The 17981-nt window shown below is 51.7% G+C and overlaps 5 protein-coding genes across 5 annotated transcripts; 1 reads left to right on the top strand and 4 right to left on the bottom strand.

Annotated features, from left to right (window-relative positions):
• Positions 1-2419: 2419 nt before the first annotated feature.
• Positions 2420-2941, bottom strand: PG997_009664 (uncharacterized protein; the record flags this gene model as incomplete). Its single annotated transcript, XM_066813979.1, has 1 exon — positions 2420-2941. One exon carries the CDS (start codon positions 2939-2941, stop codon positions 2420-2422), a length of 522 nt encoding a protein of 173 aa, XP_066665941.1.
• Positions 2942-6198: 3257 nt separating this feature from the next.
• On the top strand, positions 6199-8308 carry PG997_009663 (beta-xylosidase; the record flags this gene model as incomplete). Its single annotated transcript, XM_066813978.1, has 6 exons — positions 6199-6280; positions 6342-6411; positions 6490-6642; positions 6748-7660; positions 7722-8132; positions 8240-8308. 6 exons carry the CDS (start codon positions 6199-6201, stop codon positions 8306-8308), a joined length of 1698 nt encoding a protein of 565 aa, XP_066665940.1.
• Positions 8309-8727: 419 nt separating this feature from the next.
• On the bottom strand, positions 8728-10809 carry PG997_009662 (uncharacterized protein; the record flags this gene model as incomplete). The annotated part of the gene is made up of 1 exon (XM_066813977.1): positions 8728-10809. One exon carries the CDS (start codon positions 10807-10809, stop codon positions 8728-8730), a length of 2082 nt encoding a protein of 693 aa, XP_066665939.1.
• Positions 10810-10861: 52 nt separating this feature from the next.
• Positions 10862-11209, bottom strand: PG997_009661 (uncharacterized protein; the record flags this gene model as incomplete). Its single annotated transcript, XM_066813976.1, has 1 exon — positions 10862-11209. One exon carries the CDS (start codon positions 11207-11209, stop codon positions 10862-10864), a length of 348 nt encoding a protein of 115 aa, XP_066665938.1.
• A 2979-nt stretch (positions 11210-14188) lies between these two features.
• Positions 14189-15094, bottom strand: PG997_009660 (GTP-binding protein RHO3; the record flags this gene model as incomplete). The annotated part of the gene is made up of 3 exons (XM_066813975.1): positions 14189-14664; positions 14776-14876; positions 15042-15094. 3 exons carry the CDS (start codon positions 15092-15094, stop codon positions 14189-14191), a joined length of 630 nt encoding a protein of 209 aa, XP_066665937.1.
• Positions 15095-17981: the final 2887 nt, after the last annotated feature.

Genomic DNA, 17981 nt, shown 5'->3' with positions numbered 1-17981 from the left:
CTCCAGCCATTGCAGGACGTGGGTGGCTGGCGCAACATCCCGCCAGCGAAGCAGAAGACGTCGACAGCTCTGCTGGGCGACAGTGCGCAGGCTGGCCTAATAGATAATAGGGGGTTTCTATAAGGCAAGGATGAGTTGATAGGATGCATGGGTGACAGCCGGAGAGGGGTCCATGGCCGTACCTACGTTACGACTTTGGCTGCTGGCAGTGTCAAAAAAGGCCGGGTATGATGTGGCCCTGTGACCATGTGACCAGTCACTGTCGGCGGCGTGCCGAGCCAAACCAAACCCCCCACTCGTTTCCTGCTGCAACTCAGCAGCAGCGTCTGGCTCGCTCCTTGCTTAGTTGCTCAGACACAAACAAACGGCCAAAGTTCCAACAATAACAACATTCAGGATCCCGAGCCGTTGGCCTTGCCCTTCAATGTTGCCGGTGCTGGCTCCCAAGAGAGGGCCCCAAATTAGCAAAGGACAGAGTTCTGGGGCGGTGCCCAAGCTTCCCGATCCCACTGTCGTAATCACAAAATTAGGAAGGGACAATTTGAAGGGCAGCTACCACCCCTGTATCCATGCGTCTCTCCAGAGGCTGACTGGCTGCTAAATCTTCCTTTTCTCCTAACCACCTGCATTGAACATCCAAATCAAAGACACTGCTTCTCCACCCTCGTGCATTCGATATCTTCTGGAAGCAATCTTTCGAAGGACAAAAAAGCAAACGAGAAGCAAATAAAACCAAGCAGAGATGATTCATGATGCCGTATTATTACCTGTCCCTGCGCCACACTGCCCGCTTGCTTCTTTTGACCACCCACCTCCTGCCAGCCCGACCGAAGAGTCCAGCAGGAAGGAACCTTCAAGACATTCCTTTCCCGTACCTGCATCAAGTCCGTATGCGACTCCAGCTGAGACAACAGTCCTCCATCTGGCCTAGGCGTCTGGGGCCGTCCCCACGCTATCGACCGCATGAACTGCTTTTTTATACATACTTGGAGTATTGATGACTGCACTTGTTTATTTCTACTTAGTACGTATGCCTGTTGATCCGGACCCGACGATCGATTGACTAGTATCGGGACACCAGAGTCCTACACGTAGACAAGCACTACTACACTACATACGCATGCACTATTTGGGCTAAGATCTCAGGTATGCATGTCCAAGCTTACATGTATGTACATAGCTAACATTTAGCTCGTGTTGTGTTCAGCCAAAAGACCCTTATTTTGCTGGTGCGCGGGGTGGGAGCTCTTGGTTGGTCGGTAGGTAGACACAGCCCAGCTGTGTTGAGTTCTGGAGATTGTCTGTTTTGTACATAATGATTGTCGTCATTAATCATGCAGCCCAGCAACGCTCAGCCAGTGTTTCTGTTCATTTCCTGTCGTCCAGACTGCTGCCAACCTAATTGCCTTTCAGCTTCTACCCACCGGCACTCAGGTGTCCAGGCCGCCTGGGGCACATGTCCCGTCCACGGACACACTTTGACGGCCCGCGCAGCCCTTCGCATACATGTGATATGTGCCCGTTCATTTGGGTCTCTGTGTGGTGAGGTGTCGCATGTCAGCCCGCTGAAATGTAAGGCTTCAGCTTCCCCAGACTTGAACTCTTTGCACTGACCGTCCGAGGACGCTCAACGCCTGACTCGCAGTCCCCAGTCCTGCAGGGCAAAATGATCCACCTCCAATCGTATTCACTCACTCCTCAGGGACAATTGGTCAAGTCCGGCGCATTATTATGGCAAGGTACGGATGGGCAGATGATGAATTGAAGTGAGTTGGATTGAACTGCCTGTCTTGCTCATGCATGTAGCAGCCGGTGTGGAATTGGCATGTTAGTTATGATGACAAAGGCTCTATTCTTGACAGAGGCCACACGGAATAGGATTAGTAAGTATGACCTACATTTGATCACAAAGCTCCTAGATGGTTTCCAAGCAGAAACATCGATGTGGTTTGGTAAAGTCACTCCATCACACTCAGTGTTGAGCCTGTGGGAGTGAACGAACCACAGCATATAATGGGGGTTTTCCCGTAGCAACAAACATGGGAGAAGGGTGTGATGAGAAGAAAACATTCCCCCCGACATGAGCAGAGGATTTCGAAATACATGTTCTTACCGTGAGCCGCTAGGAGTAGCGTGAGAAAAGGTAGAGGCAGGGTAAGTACAATTCCGTTCACAAATCGGCATGGTGAGTTACAAGTGAGAAAGACAAAGAGATTGCATATCAAGAGATAATTCATTGCGTCAAACCGCAGTTGATGTCGTCTCTAGTTGAGTATGACCATTACTGAAATCCCATCCAACCACCGACTGTAAGTACTCCAGCGTCTTAAGCTGAGAGACATGGTACAGTAGCATATTATGTCAGGAGATAGAATTATTCAACCCCATTCTGATATCCTAGATGAGGGAAGTGAACTTCTCAGACCTCATCAGCGTGCTCGTCCTCGTCCTCGGCCATGACCTCGTCCTTGGGCTCGTCCTCGGCCTCGTCAATGAGCTTGGTCTTCTTCAGGGGCGTCTCGAGACCATTCTTGGGGCCGCCCTTGCGCTTCTTGGTGGGTGTATCGATCTCGGCCTCGTTGTCAGAGGCATCGTCAGAGACGATCTTGGGGGATGTCTTCTTCTTGGTGGTCTTGGGGGTCTTCTTGGGAGCGCTCTTCTTAGCAGCAGTGGAGCCAGGAGTGTCACCATTGTTGCCATTGCCGTTGCTGGCATCCTCCTCAGCCTTGAACCAGCCGAACTTCTCGCAGGCCATGCGGAAGCTGTCGCGGGCGGACTTGCCGTTCTTGTGGCCGGTGATCGCGGCCAGCGCATTCCAGTCGATGTTGGGCTTGGCGTTGGCGGGACAGAACTTGAAGACGGCATCGATGAGCTTCCAGTTGACGCCAGAGATGGCAGGGGCACTGGCGTCGCCGTTGTCCGTGTTCTTCTTGGGGGGCATGATGGATGATGTGGAGAATGTAGATGATGTTGGTTGTGAAGGTCTTTGTGCAAATGCGTGTTATGTTGTTGGGTGGAAAGATGGCAGGTTTTGGTGACAAAGGTTTATGGTTTTAACTGCAGAGGTGGTATTGAGTAGAAAACAAAAAGTGAGTCCTTGGGTCGTGTCCTGGGATGTGTTTTATGGTGGGCAGTTGAGTGTTGCCCTGCGAAAAGCTACACTCTTGCTCTTCGATGGTCTGGTCTATCACCCAGTTAAGCACCTTACGTGATTGTCGTACCTGTTTTGTGCCATTGCAAGTGAAGAACTGATCACTAGATTGTTGATGGGGTGACTCACGCCATTTGACACGCTGATACTGATGCAAATGTTACCACTATTGTTCTCCCCCTTTCCCCCTGTTTACCATATTCCCCAGGCACGTTTTCCACACAATCAACTTGCAACGATGAAGACACCAATTTTGCAACGAGCATCACGATATAACTCACTAATATGTTTAGGATAAAGACCACGCCTTTTTACAGTAACCAGTCGTTTGATTTTGAGTATGAGGGGGCCGGCCACTCGCTCAGTACAAATAGCCCATTGAACATTCTTGTATCTTCTTTTTGTGTGGCAGTTTCTGCTCCTTCCATTTTCCATTTTTGCCTTCGTATGTATCTACAAAATCTATTGCCTCTTGATCTTGCTTTTCCCTGCATTCAATATATTTTGCCCCTTCCGTCCAGTTTCCAGCCCGGGCCTTTTTCTCATTTACTTGTCTTCTTTTCTCCTCACGACATTTAATATTCATTGGCCAAGTTTTAAGATAAAGATTACGTTTTATATATCCAGCTTGATCATCAAACTAAACATGCAGGGACCCCATCCTGTGTATATAATTTGTGGACGACGAACTAGACCCGATCATCCGTCTGGGTACTCCCATGGCAAATCATTGTACTTATCTATCCCCTCGACAAGGTAGGCAGCCATAAACAACCACTTTCTCAGCAAAGGAGTCTATTATGAAAGCACAATGATGACTACCTCAGCCACGTTGTAGCTACCGCAGTCCAGGCCTCGGCAAGTCTAGCAGCAAGAAGTTGTCTTAATGGAGGGAAAGTGGTTTTCACGCCTTGCTCCCCAGTAAGGTCTCATCCAAGAAAGGGATGTAAGTAGATGCGCTTGCAAAAAAAAAGTCCCAACCACATCCAGACTGGTCCCTTTCCTACCTACTGCCATGATGCCATTCTGTAAGGTAATTGCTTCAGTCCATTCAATGTTTTCTCGGGTTATTCCAACTTTGCTCTTTTGCAGCCCTTCGGACAATTGCAGTGACCGGCTTGTATGTACAGCAGCCGGCGGAGAGCGAGGGCTTTGTAGAGTACCAATGTGTCCATATCACGTAGTGGCCTTGCTAACCATGTCCTTCATTCAAGCCATCCGATAAAACACTGGACTGGAGAGCACACAATAGCAAAGTTGCTTGTCCATTATATCGGTTACATCGGTGAACCATTACGTTGTCACACACATATTTTGTGGCGTGAACAGCCAGCTCATTGAATCGATGAAATATCTTGGGAAGGCATGTGTCGCTCTATATACTGCTGACATATCACAGTGTTTCACTCATATACCACAAAGTAAGATTGGCCAATCTTTCAGATGATCTTACATAATCGATTATTCTGACGCACAGTAGTCCAAGGAAGAGGCAACTTGATTATGGCATAGTAGATATATGCTTTTGCTTCTAGCATCCCCCAGTCGAGGGCTAGCATATCTATTCATTGTTGGACAGAGGCGCAGGGAACTGAAGGTGTCCCGATACATGTGGATTATGCCAATCGACAACGTTCTACTTACTTCTGGGCTTTGAAAATAAAAGAAGAACAAAAAAGGAAGTCAATCCCAAGCGACTCACTCCGGAAAATGAGAACAAAAAGAGAATATCATGACTCGGCTGGGGCTCGATCCCAGGACCTTCAGTGTGTTAGACTGACGTGATAACCAACTACACCACCAAGCCTGTGATTGTTGAAAGATGGCGTCGAATGGGACACTATATTGTGGGAGGGAACGTCGTGCAGGGTTTTCTCATAAGGTCAAAGTCCATGGGTCATAAGCATAAGCCAATTGCCCATTGTTGGTGGCGTGGTCGGGTTCGGCGTTCGCATAAGAAGAGTTGCAACACCAGCCTTCAGTTGTGTGTTGGGTAAGTAAATTATCGTTGTGGTGGGCGACGTTCTCCATCGTCTCGGCATCCAAAGAACAAGGGGGTAGCTTCAGACCTCAGCCACATGAAACCTAAGATGATGGAGATGGAATAAAAGCATACCAGTAAATAGAATAGCTATTGTGAACTGAAAGCTGCAAAGACAGAATAGGTACTCGAGGTAGGTAGGATGGCTGTTGAGATGGGAAAACAGACAGGCCCAGGTCCCCCCACCTGCCCAGATGACGTACGTATTGATGCACGCTTTATTCGATACGGCAGAAGCAAATGCCATAGCCAACTTGTGCCTGAAATCCAGGGACGCAACAATAACACGGCCAAATACCACATCGGCCTGGCATCGTAGCACTGTTCTCCACCTCGGTCCCTTGGGCTTCCGTTTTGGGAGGATCCTCTCGTATTTTTCCCACGAACAGGCGTTTCTGGTCCAAACCCCCGATCGCCAATCTCGGAGCCCCGCGCTCCAGACCCGATCTGGAGTATCTTGTGGCCATGAAGCATCCGGATGTCGTCGACAGTCACGTATCCTCCGCTGCAGCCATCAATGTCGCCATTGCCCGCCAGGATGCCTCGAATTTGGTAGCGACCCGTATTCTCCGTCGCCCTGCGCAAGGTCCCTTTGTTCTATACGAGTTCCGTCCTGGAAACTATGCCATTGGTGCGCCTCACGCGCGTGGGCATTGAGATCCAGTCCTTAGTCCTACTTTTTGTCCTGTGCTTTCTTATGCACCTCCCCAAGTCTCGCGGCTAAGAGGTATGTAGCATTGGAAATGACCTGTAGCCATGAGAGCCATGCCTTTTTCGTACGCCCTGTCTCTTCCTGTATATCATGTCCCAACAAGGAAACGTGCTCGCCCATCTCTCGACATACCCACCAATAGATACAAAGCCCAGTCTTTGATCCCGCGGGGACCGACACTAAGAAGGAAACGTCAAATAAACATTCGATCATCTGCGACTATGTAAGAGACCCAGTCCCCATAGTCTACGGCATGAAACTTGACTTGGGTACTTGTGCTCGAGTTCTATAATCATGGTCTCCCAAAGGACTGTAATCGTACTGGCGGCCAGCTTCGCCCAGGCTGTCTTTGCCGCGGCGCCTCTGTACGGCCAATGTAAGTCACCCGCTACGAGTCCTATCAAGACCAGCCGGAGCAAGTCCTGACATTCATAAAGGTGGCGGTAGCGGTTGGGCCGGCGATACCACTTGCGTATCAGGATCTTGCTGCCAGGTTTCCAATGAGTGGTAGGTCTACATAGACACCGGCGAGCTTTGTTCGCGCCCTGCGCCGTTGGGAACATGAATCGATCTGATACCTTCTAGGTACTCGCAATGCCTTCCATGCAGCGGTGGTGGCAACCCTGCCCCATCCCCATCTACCACGGCCGGAGGCGTTACTACGTCAACTGTCCGGACCCCGGCTGCAACGGGATCATTCAACAACCCGGTCCTGTGGGATGACCTTGCTGATCTAGAGTAAGTAGTCGTATGAACCGAGCAAACAACACGAGGACATTCTCTTTCAGTACAGGAACTAGGAGTCTGCTCGAAAGTCTGAGCCGCGAATCTAACAGGGCATAGCATTTCTCGGGTGGGCGATGCATTCTACTACTCGGCCTCGACCATGGCTTACTCCCCAGGGGCTCCAATTCTCCGTTCCTACGATCTAGTGAACTGGGAGTACATTGGGCACTCTGTGCCGAAACTGGACTGGGGCTCCAAGTATGACTTGGCTGGCAACACTCGCGCCTACGTTAAGGGCATATGGGCCTCGACCATGAGATATCGGCCCAGCAACAAGAAATGGTACTGGATCGGCTGCATCGAGTTTGGTAAGACCTACGTCTACACGGCGTCGGATGTCACCGGCCCGTGGTCGCTCGCTGGCACCATGAACACCTGCCTCTACGATGTCGGCCTGTTCATCGATGACGACGACTCTATGTATGTGGCTTACGGCAACACGCAGCTTCGTGTCGCGAAATTGGCATCCGATGGTCTGTCGATCACCAGCGACCAGCAAATCTACGACGGCAACAGCGGTGGACAGTCCACCCTCGAGGGAAGCCGCATGTACAAGCGCAACGGGCAATACTACGTCTTGGTGACACACCCCGCCAACCAGGAATGGACGTTGAAATCGAGCAAGCCCCAGAGCGGTTACAGCATCAAAGTGCTCGCCAATGCAGTCCGACCTCCTGTCAGTGGCGGCGGCAACCCCCATCAAGGTGGACTCATCGACACCCCCAACGGCGACTGGTACTACATGGCCTTCGAGGATGCATACCCCGGAGGCCGTATCCCCGTCCTGGCCCCCCGTGACCTGGGGCTCGGATGGCTTCCCATCTCTGGTCACGTCAAATGGCGCCTGGGGAACGAGCTACCCGATGCCGCTGCCCGCGAAGCCCGTCGCCTCGTCCATCGGGACCGATTCCTTCAACGGCACCGCCCTCGGCGCGCCCTGGGAGTGGAACCACAACCCGGACACGAGCCGGTACAGCGTCAACAACGGCCTCACACTGCGCGCGGCGACCGTGACCAACGACCTGTACCAGGCCCGCAACACGCTGACGCGGCGCATCCGCGGCCCCGTGTCGACGGCGACCATTGTGCTCGACACGAGCAACATGGCCGACGGCGACCGCGCCGGCCTCTCCCTGTTCCGCGACCAGACGGGCTGGATCGGCGTCCGCAACGACGGCGGCACCTTCACCGTCGCCATGGTCAACGGCATCAACCTCGACAGCAACTGGAACACGGCCAGCACGGGCACTACCTCGGCCAGCGCCGCCGCGTCCAAGGGCAAGATCTACCTGCGCGGCACCGTCGACATCCGGCCCGGCGGCACCCGCGTCGGCCAGTTCAGCTACAGCACCGACGGCACCTCGTTCAAGCAGCTCGGCAACGGGCTCACTCTGAACAACAACTGGACATACTTCATCGGGTACCGATGGGCTATCTTCAACGTGAGTAATTCCTCTCGTTTTCTCTTTCCCTGGCAATACTCCCATTTTGCCCCCTTCAGCCTCATTGAAATTGACTGGCTGGCTGACTGATTTGGTTTTCATTACAGTACGCTACCAAGGCGTTGGGCGGCTCTGTCAGCGTGGCTTCGTTTACGCAGACTGTTGCCAACGCTTGATCAGGAGACGGTTTGGGCTATGGGATCGCAGTTGCACACCGGCGGACATGCATTTTATCCTACGGAACATTGATTAAGCAGCGCATGTAGATAGTTAGGTGGATGAATGCACATATCCCCTTGATGGCGACAACACTGCTTCCACCATATCGTGTCGCCCTGTATGGACTAGGGAATAATCAGTGCCGTGGTGTAATGCTTATCCAATTAGTGGCATAATACTTATTTCCTATTGAATACTACCGGAATAATTATTGATTAGGCCAGTCGATTACTTGCGGAAAATACTTAAATTTATCATCAAACAAACCAACATGAAACCATTGGCAATTTTAGGGGGTATCTACTCGTCACATGCGCCATTCCCATAACGGCTGCGTCTTCATCTCTACTCCCAGCTGCCCGAACCAATCAACCAATCAATCAATAATCTTGAGCATGTCGTAGGCCTTGTGTCCGATCGCTCTCTTCATGGTGGACATGGGGTCCATCTTCTGCTTCTTGACCGGACGCTGGGCCTCGGCAACCACCTCGACCCCATCCTCCGTGTCCGTCGTCTCGAACACAGGTTCCTCCTCCTTTTCCTCCTCTTCCGCATCGTCGTCAAACGACCCGCCATCGAGGAACACCTTGAGCATGCCTTGGGAGTACCCGCTCACGATCGCGGTGCCCTCCTGGTTCGCCGTGACAGGCTTGGGCGCGACAGGGTCGGCGTCCCATCCACCCCAGCCGTTGTAGCCGGCGCGACCGCCGGCTAGGTTCCAAAACACCAGCTCGGGTATCTCGTACCCAGCTTCCGAGAACTTCTTCTTGATCCGCTCGTACGATGAGCCCCAGCCATTGTTGCGAGAGTGGATATCATAGCAGTTATAGGTAGAGTCGGCTGCGTCGAACTGCATGTCACTGAAGACGAAGATGCGCTTCACCATATCCTCTGGCTTCAGGCTGTTGCGGATGGCCATGGGAAGGATGAGGTTTTCGAATACCGCCACGAAGTTGGTGTTCATCCCCCAATGCGCACTCGACATGTTTTGGTATTTCTCATGGAGGGACTTGGTCAAGTCCACACGCTCTACCGTGGGATCTCCGGAGAACGTGATAAAGGCCCCGCCGAATGGGGGTTTTGTGACTTCGGCCAGCAGCAGGGACAGACCGATGGCACTGTCCATTGGACATGTTCCGTCACCAAAAGTCGGCGAACTCATCGAGCCAGAGACATCACAAACGGCAATGCTGGATTCCAGATTGCCAGAGTCCTTGATACGTTGCACCAAGCTTTTCCACTGGCCATCGGCGACTTTGCCACTAAGTGCGGCCATCTTATCCGCGACTGCTTCCTTGACACTCTTAACTGCTCCCTTGCCACTCTGATTGAAGGCACCAACGCCCTGGCGCACTGCTTTGATCAGGGTAGAAGGCAACAGGGTCGCGCCGCTGATCTTGGCCTTACCCTCTGCTACCTTATTGATGTAGGCCTCGAAATGCTCTGTGTCCTTCTCGGCAAAGAGAGGAGTATACTTATTCATGGCAAGTGACGGCAGACGGTCGTATTTGATCTTGCCCAGTGTCTTGGCACTGAGGTGACGCTCAACGATATCAAGATGACCACGGAGAGCAGAGATGTCCTTGCGGTAGGCCTCTCGAGCGTGGCGAATATACATCTCGCGATCCATCCCCTGCGAGATATCTTCGGGGTGCATGAGCTCCGCGATTGTGGAGACGATGAAGGTATGCTTGTCGTGGAATCGGTCATGGGAAGGCGCCCACTTCGCGCACAGGGAGATGCGCTTCTTCGCTTTGGCATCGTCGCCTCGAAGCAGAGCCAGGTCAGACTTCAGTTGCTCTGAAAAGAGTCGGGCAATGGCCAAGTGTAGAGCTCGATGGACAGGTTTATCGTTGAAGGAGGCAATCGCACGTTCGTGACGCTCGTTTCGAACTTCGTGGCGTTTTGATTTGGCAGCAGCAGCATCTATATGCTTGGGTCGGTCTGGATGCCCCTTTTCCCGTGTAATATTCAAGATGTCCTTGGGATTGGCTAAGAGGTGTAGCTGATCGTTTACAGATAGAGCTATAATATTTAGTAAGTCTTTCCAATAACCGTGAGAAACCCCATTCTTGATATCGAAGGCGGAAGCATCCTCATCGTCCTTGTCGTGCTCATATTCCACCATCACGGCGTCGTCTCCTTCTCCGTCCGGCTTCTCTACTTTCTTCACGATCACAGGCCGACTCAACCAGCGCAAGTTGGCAACCAGGGTAAGGGGGTGGTATTGAGCCAACCAGGCCGCACAACGGTAAAAGGTGGTTCGCGAAGCCTTTCCGAGGTGAATCGATCGGGCATTGTAGATGATCTTCAGGGTCATCAGAGGATCTTTTTGCCAGGCCATGTTGAGGAGTTCATACAGACGGGGACCGGAGATGACCTCTTCCAGCTCTGCGAACAGGTCGAGAAGAGGTTCTTGGGTTGAGCGGTACGCTACGTCGTTGTTATCGGTACGCATGAGGTTTTCGTTGTTTGTTTGCCGCTGCTGCTGCTCATGTTTGGCGTCTGTCTCATGAGACAAGAGGCCCTTCATAAAGGGCTGCGTGGGCACCCTCATCTCCCTCTGGCTTAGCCTTGGTAGCCTTAGCTGGGCTATCGTTGAGGTTCAGGACCTCGGTAGCACCCCGTAGCTCTGCAGTGGTCGATGGCGGAGTCAACAGGGTGAGGGAGTCCGACTCGGTCTCCTTCTTGTCTGCAGGCTCCGTAGGGGCAACGTGGGTGCTGGCATCTTGGCTGAGGTCTCTCTCAAGGAAGTCACCAAAGTCGGCTTCGGAAAGAGTCAGAGCAGGGTGGGAGGGAAAGGTGACGGGGAATGAGTATTTGAGGAACCAGGCCTCCTTCTGCGACTCCGAAGCCATGATGTGCGGCTGTTGAGCAAAGCAAGCTACAGCCTCAGTTGGAAGACGTAGCTTGGCGTGGCCCGGTTGTTCTCACGCAGCCAGATACGAGAATTGTTAGGCGATTGCGTGAGCCTAGGGCGAGCAAACGTTGGAGGAGGAGCATGAGGAGGAGGGAAGGAAAAGATTTACGAAACGATTACAACAGCAGTAATGTCTGCCCAACATATAAAAATTATGCAGCTGGTCAAACAAACAGTCACCGACTGACGTTACGCCGAGCCAAGGTTCTGTTTGCTGGTGGTAACTTCAAACTTCAATGGGCGACTTGCCTTTTGAGTCATGCCGAGCTAGCTCTAGTACCAGCAAACCACCTTCCTTAGTAGCTACCTTACCTATTATCCCCCTGATGGCGACAACGCTGCCTTTGGTGTAATCGGTACTTTTTCGCAATAGTCGACATATCTATTTGTCTAATCAGGCATTACATTCAGTAGAGTAAGCATCATGCCCAGTGGAATAAACATTATACCACGTCACTAAATATTCTCAAATATACGTACTGCCTGCCACGGTAGGTGCACTAACCAACAACCAGCAGCTGCCTAAAACGCCCCACATACGGCGAGCCTCTTAGGGACAAAGGCCGTCGTCATATCGTGCAGCCAAGATACAGTGCGTGCAGCCGAAAAAGAAGAATAGAAGAAGCCATTTGATTCAGACGGTGCAGTTCTGTCAGTAATTCTGCAGCAGAGAAGGTTGGCACTGTCACTACGATGAGTCTCCCAACATACGTGTAAGTATGTACTTACCAACCCAGTCACCATCCGTCGCCCATCAGCACTATCGCTCGCCTATGAACCTGCGCAATGCTTACTCGCATCCAGCTACTGTATATCAATAAACTGTAGTAGGTAGGGTAAAATTAGAGAAATTCAAATGGAGAGTATACCCAGCGACGGCATCCGAAGACGGGAGAGCTGTATCAGTTGAATAGAACAGTCAGCCCCTATGGACTTTTTGGCGGAGGGAACCAATACCATCAAACCGCCGCAACGGGACAGTGTGCAAACCAAGCTGGAGAAGAAAAGAAGGGGAAAAAAAGATAGTCACGGCTTTGATGCAGAATCGAACACGGAAACTATGCTTTCGCTTAATATTGATAGGATGTGGCAACAGCAACTTCCACTGAGCCATGTTGCAGAGCCACGGGGGCAGGACGAGCTGGCCGACACCCAGCCTCCCACCAGGCTCCTTTGTGCATGCACTCTACCCAGAAACTACGTGCGCTTGTTAGGTAGGAAATCTTCACGCGAATGGCAAAAAGCGAAGGTGTCCGAAGACGGGTAGTCCAAAGACCGAGTGCGTTTTCATATTGATGAAATCTTGCGATTGTTATCAGCTACTTCGCTGGAAAGAAGACTTGCTTTTAGGGATTATATATCCCAAAGTCTTCCCAGCTGGCTCCAGGCTACCGTGTGGGGTCGGGCAACGGGCAAAAGCATGTATGTGGCTCTAGTTGCCACAGCCAATCAGGTGTAACACTTTCCCCAACCTTTGACCTTTGGCGGTGATAGAAGCGATGAACCCCAAGGGAAATTTGATGGCGACCCCAGATTATCTCCCTTCTTGGAAGCTTGATTACGCCTCCGGCAATATATCAGAAATTCTCTCAACCGATAATCTCCGAGACATGGGCTATCGATGCAGCTCCAAGCTAGGAATTGAGTCAACCACAGGAGAAGTAAAGTATGTATGTTGCTCAAATGCCGGCATAGGCCATTTTCATCTCTGCTCATGGATACTGGTGGCTCAACGAACAACGACTCCTTAAACAGGCCAGTCATATATAACAACTCAGATGTAACAGAACTTGGCTGCGAGGCCAATGCACTCGTTTGAACGAAACATTGAATCTGTGGAGGGTTCTCCGAGTCGGCCTTGGCATCGCGCAAGATTGCCAAGAGCACCCCAGGTACTTACATACAGTCACATTTGATATGTAAGTATGCATGTACCTTATATATAGATTGTGCTGCGGGATCTGGGCTGAAGGTTCAAAAGATCAATGCCTAATGAAACTTGGCGCCTGCATCCTGTGATCATAATACCACATAGGTCCCATCTTAGAGGTTCTGCTCTGCTTTAGCCATTTCGGATGATCTGCTGTCCGTTCAGTCCATGTGGGCCTCCGCCTTTTGATGAACCACCTATTCATTACCTGGACAATGTGAGATTCACCCGTGATAATACTTATATGAGCCTGCCAGACACAGCCTGGATGAGACTATATCGAACAGATTAATTTCCTCGAGGCCGGGTGGATGCGAGACATGGGAAGTCAAAATCGGGTGGCATCGTCCCATCCCGAGCCCATTTCAAACCCCCGATACCTGTGCTACGTCGAAGGTATTGTCATTCTTGCATTCAGTATCTCTTGACCTCGCCTTTGTCCCCCGACGGAGGACAGTCGCCTGCGGAACTGTCCCCTTTCCAATCGTAGAGTTCTCGATACACAGCAAATGAGAAGCATCAGACATCAGGCCTGCATGGTTTGATTGCTGCCCTCTCAGTCCAATGACGGGTGCTGGCCCAAAACGCAATAACCGGGGAAAAGTGAACAATAGTGAAAGAGGGGGGCGGCAAGTACACATGCGTATGGCCGCTTGCTCTCTCCTTTTTTTGGCCCCCCTCTTGCCCTCTATTACAAAAGAATGGTATTTTGTGGAAATGCATATGTGCAAGGCCAAGTGGATATATGTACAGACGAAAAAGAGGCCATCCTTTCCGGGAAGTCGTATAGGGCAAACGCTCAAACAGCAAAACAAAATAGAAGGAAAACCCCGACGGACGCAACGCCGCTATGGTAGCGACACAACTTGTCCATAAACAGAAAGGCCACCGCCCTGTAGCCCCTCCAATCACCCCGGCTTTCAGACCCCCCTCTTGCCGGTCGTGAACGGGGGAGCTCTGATCCAGACTCGCGTGTATGGGCGATGCCTACATGATGACACACTTCGAATCCTTCTCGCCACTGGGTTTAACACTGAGTGCGACTCGTGCGGCTTCGGTGAATGCCTCGTTCACGCCTCGGTTCTTCATGGCCGAGCATTCCAGATAGCGCATAGCCTTGATTCGCCGAGCCACATCCAGGCCTTGGTTGTAGTCGATCATCGGTCGCTTCTCCCGTTGCGCGCCATCGGCAGCTCCGGCTGCGGGCTCGTCGTCGTCTTCGTTGTTTTCGCGTAAATCGCACTTCAGAGCCACCAGAACCAGCTTGACTCCGGGGCAGTTCTCTTGAATCTCCCCGACCCATTTGCTCTCGACGTTTTCCAGAGAGTCTTTGCTGTCGACACTGAAGCACAGCACCACCACATCTGTGTTATCGTAGGAGAGACTGCGCAGTCTGTCGAATTCTTCCTGTCCGGCTGTGTCCCATAGTGACAATTCAATGTGCACACTGTCAACGAAGATATCTGAACGCCCAGAAGTCAGTCATAGATCCGTCGATGCGCGCACGCGCTCTATCGCGCATTGCCCTTGTTCGTCAAGGCATTCATTCATTGCTCGTATCATTTATGACATACCGTGCACGTAGTTTTCGAAAACAGTAGGCTCGTAGACAGTCGGGAAATAGCCTCTCGTAAAGACGTTGAGTAATGATGTCTTTCCGCACGCACCGTCGCCACTTTCGCAAGGAATCACACGTTAGCACTCTTGAAACGGGCGTCTTATGAAAAGGATTGCTGGACAGATATGCAATCGCGTGCGTGTTCGTGTCGACCGAACAGGCCATACGCGACTGGATGTCTCGGCGAACATGAACATGGGGTCCCCAGGAGGGAGAACATACAGAAGCACCAGCTTGCGCTGCACCGTCTTCGAACCACCACAAAGAGCAGGCATTTTTGACCGGGTTGCAGGACAAAAGAATAGAATCTGGCGAATAGAACTGGAAGAGCCGAATGAAATGAAGCAGTGAGAGATACGGGAGCAAGCGTGACCGTGGCGGGGACTTTGACTGAGTTGAGTCGGCAAGGGAGGGAGGGTGCTTTTTGGAGTTCGGTCAGCGTGCGACTTTGCCCTTGGTTGTGGTTGTAGAAAGAATTGAAAAGAAGTGAGCGTAGAGTGTCGGTTGGATCAAGCCAGCAGCGAATAGCAGTCGGTGCGTATGGGGTGCGCGGGCAAGGTCGGCAGTCGTATGAATGAAAAGATACAATCCAGATAAAGATCGAAGTGATCAATACCAGAGATGATGGGAGGGAGTGAGACGACAGGCTTCCTTCGCGATGGGGATTGAGGAAAGGGAAGCAGGGGGAGATTTCGAGGCGCATGGAATCCATCCAGGAGCAGTCGTTCATTCGCCCGTCGCTCGCTCGGCATAAATGAAATCAGCTCTTGGGAAGATCCAGCGCTAACGTGGCTTGCGCCAGGCTTGCTGCACATTGAATGTCTAAAAAAGTAGGCTCTAATGAGGGTGGAAGGTGCTGAAGGAGGGAAGGGCCCCGCTGTCAACCCAGAAGCAAGCCAGAGCAAGCCCCGTTACTGCCCCCGGCTACTGCCCATCTCGCCCGTTCAGTGCCAGTTCAGTGCCAGTTCCGTTGCCAGTGGCCCGCTCCCACCCCTGCCAGTCATCTCTTGGGGCCTTCAAATGTTATCAGAACGCCGCGCACAGGCCAGTCTCATGCACCTGCACAACCCTCAGGAGCCCAAATCCCGTCCGTCACGAACCCTTCCAGAAAAGCAGACAAAGAGTGGAATTCCATCTCAGCATTTAAGTACTTCCCTGCCTACCTTAACGAATACAACGTAATGGCCACAGTTAATATAGGTAAGGCAGACCCAGACTCCTGGTGCCGGCACTGCGATCGGTAACGGGTGTGCAGTGTGCAGTGCGCAGCTTGGTTATGGCGTGCGAAAAGAACTCGTGTTCTTTCGAAAGGACTGCTGCGTGCGTGCAGTGAGTGAGTGAGTGTGCTGCATGCAGTGCAATGCAAGAATGCTGCTAGTGGCTCCGACGAAATTAGCTGCGTGTCTGTCTGGGCTCTTATTACATGTATTGATAGTCTGCCTCCGGGCGGCGGCCCTTCAATCAGCTGCTTTTAGAGTTCGGCGAGCGCGGCCGGTGACTGAGAATCTGAGACGTCCTGCCTCGTCAACAATATGAACATGGAGGTGTAATAAACAAACAATCTTCAATAGACCCCGTTCGCACGCATCAATATTGACAGCTGGGAGTCCTGTGCTCATCAGCTGTGAACCCTGAGCCCAGTGAAATTAGGTTCACCTTTTCACCTGACTTGTTTCTCCGTGATAGTGATAGCGATAGCAAATACCTACCTACTTACTGAACGATGAGGCACCAGCACTACCACTGGCGACGAGCTGGATGCAACACGCAACAAGCATCGACGCAGGCATGTGAAGCAACATCTTGGCACACCTTGAGGAGTTTGATTAGCCTTTGCTCTGTCTGCAGTGATGCTACCTAGACCTAAGGTTCCATTCTTCGCTGGTTGCGTAACTTGAGTTGAGGTCGGTCTCTCCAAACCTAAGGTACCTCCAATCGTCAACCAACGTACGTAAAGTATGTAGGGATCATCTGCCGAGCCTTCAATTAACGGTTTGCCAAGCTTCATTTGTACAACTTGCCCTGGGCATCTATGTAGATATCTGCCAGAACAAAAGACGAGCCACTATACTTGGGCCTTATTGGGTCCATTTTGAGAATATCACTGTAGCCTCAATGTCGACGTCATCCTCGCCAGGGAGTCTCTTACGTAACCTCACCTCAGCTGCAGATCGCCCACGTGCTACTGCCACTACCTGCTACTGTGATGCTGGGCTCTCTACCCGGGCGGCCGAAAGGATAGTTAAAAGTCTAGCTCAACGCTTAGAGCTCTTATCAGTTCCACATTGGCCATCATGGATTGCTTCCACCTGCAGCTCTGAATGGACCAGATACCGAGACTACTGCCGGGTCGGTCTCCAGTCCGCCTGACTATGGCACGGCGGCAACGATGCCTGGCATCTGGAGAGCTCATCAGTTATCTGCTTACTTGTTCCAACTGTCCCCGGCCTGGTCGATCCCACGACCGCAATGCGCCATCCCGGTACAATCAGCAACGGTACCATCTATCTCACACCATCACAAGACGAGCATGGCCAGATTGACATCGTTCGGAGTCAGGTTGACCGCAAGTTATGCCGGAACTCGAAAATAGCCAAAGAAAGCAGCTACTGTGGTAGTGTCATGGCCCGACCTAGCATCTCGGCCTCGCCATAGGTACACCCGACAATGATGTATACGAGTCATTTGACTCGGCTGACTGGGATAGTGAGCCCCTAGTTCATAATATTGGTGTGCAGAGCTGACTGGAGCAATCAATTCAGAGGGCACCAAGTGTAAGGATCGGATTGGAAAACCATCCAACTTTGTGTCCTTCAATCAGCTTCTCGGTCTTCAGATGGCAAGATATCAAATGAACCAGAGTCTCGGGGGGCGGTAGGGGGCAAGTTCTGGGTTTGGAAGCGCAAGCCGGCTCGTCCACGTGTAGTTGGTGCACCTGTTGCTCGCACAGCATCACATCCCGTTGACCCGATGTTTTCACGAATACATGGCCCTGAGCGCATCATGTTCAGTCACAAGAATAAGACGCAACTGCGTGTACACTAATATAGCTGTTGTAGATTCTCCGATGGGCATGGAGCCGCAAGGTTGCTCATATGTTGGGACACTTGCATAAGACGTGGAAAGGGGCTCAGGGGCTCGGGGGCTACATATATTAAGGAG

The sequence above is a fragment of the Apiospora hydei genome, assembly GCF_038363865.1.
Source record: "Apiospora hydei strain CBS 114990 chromosome Unknown utg000007l_segment0_segment0, whole genome shotgun sequence".
Taxonomy (NCBI): Eukaryota; Fungi; Ascomycota; class Sordariomycetes; order Amphisphaeriales; family Apiosporaceae; genus Apiospora; species Apiospora hydei.
The sequence above is the reverse complement of the archived record's forward strand: the minus strand, read 5'-3'. Positions and strand labels throughout refer to the sequence as shown.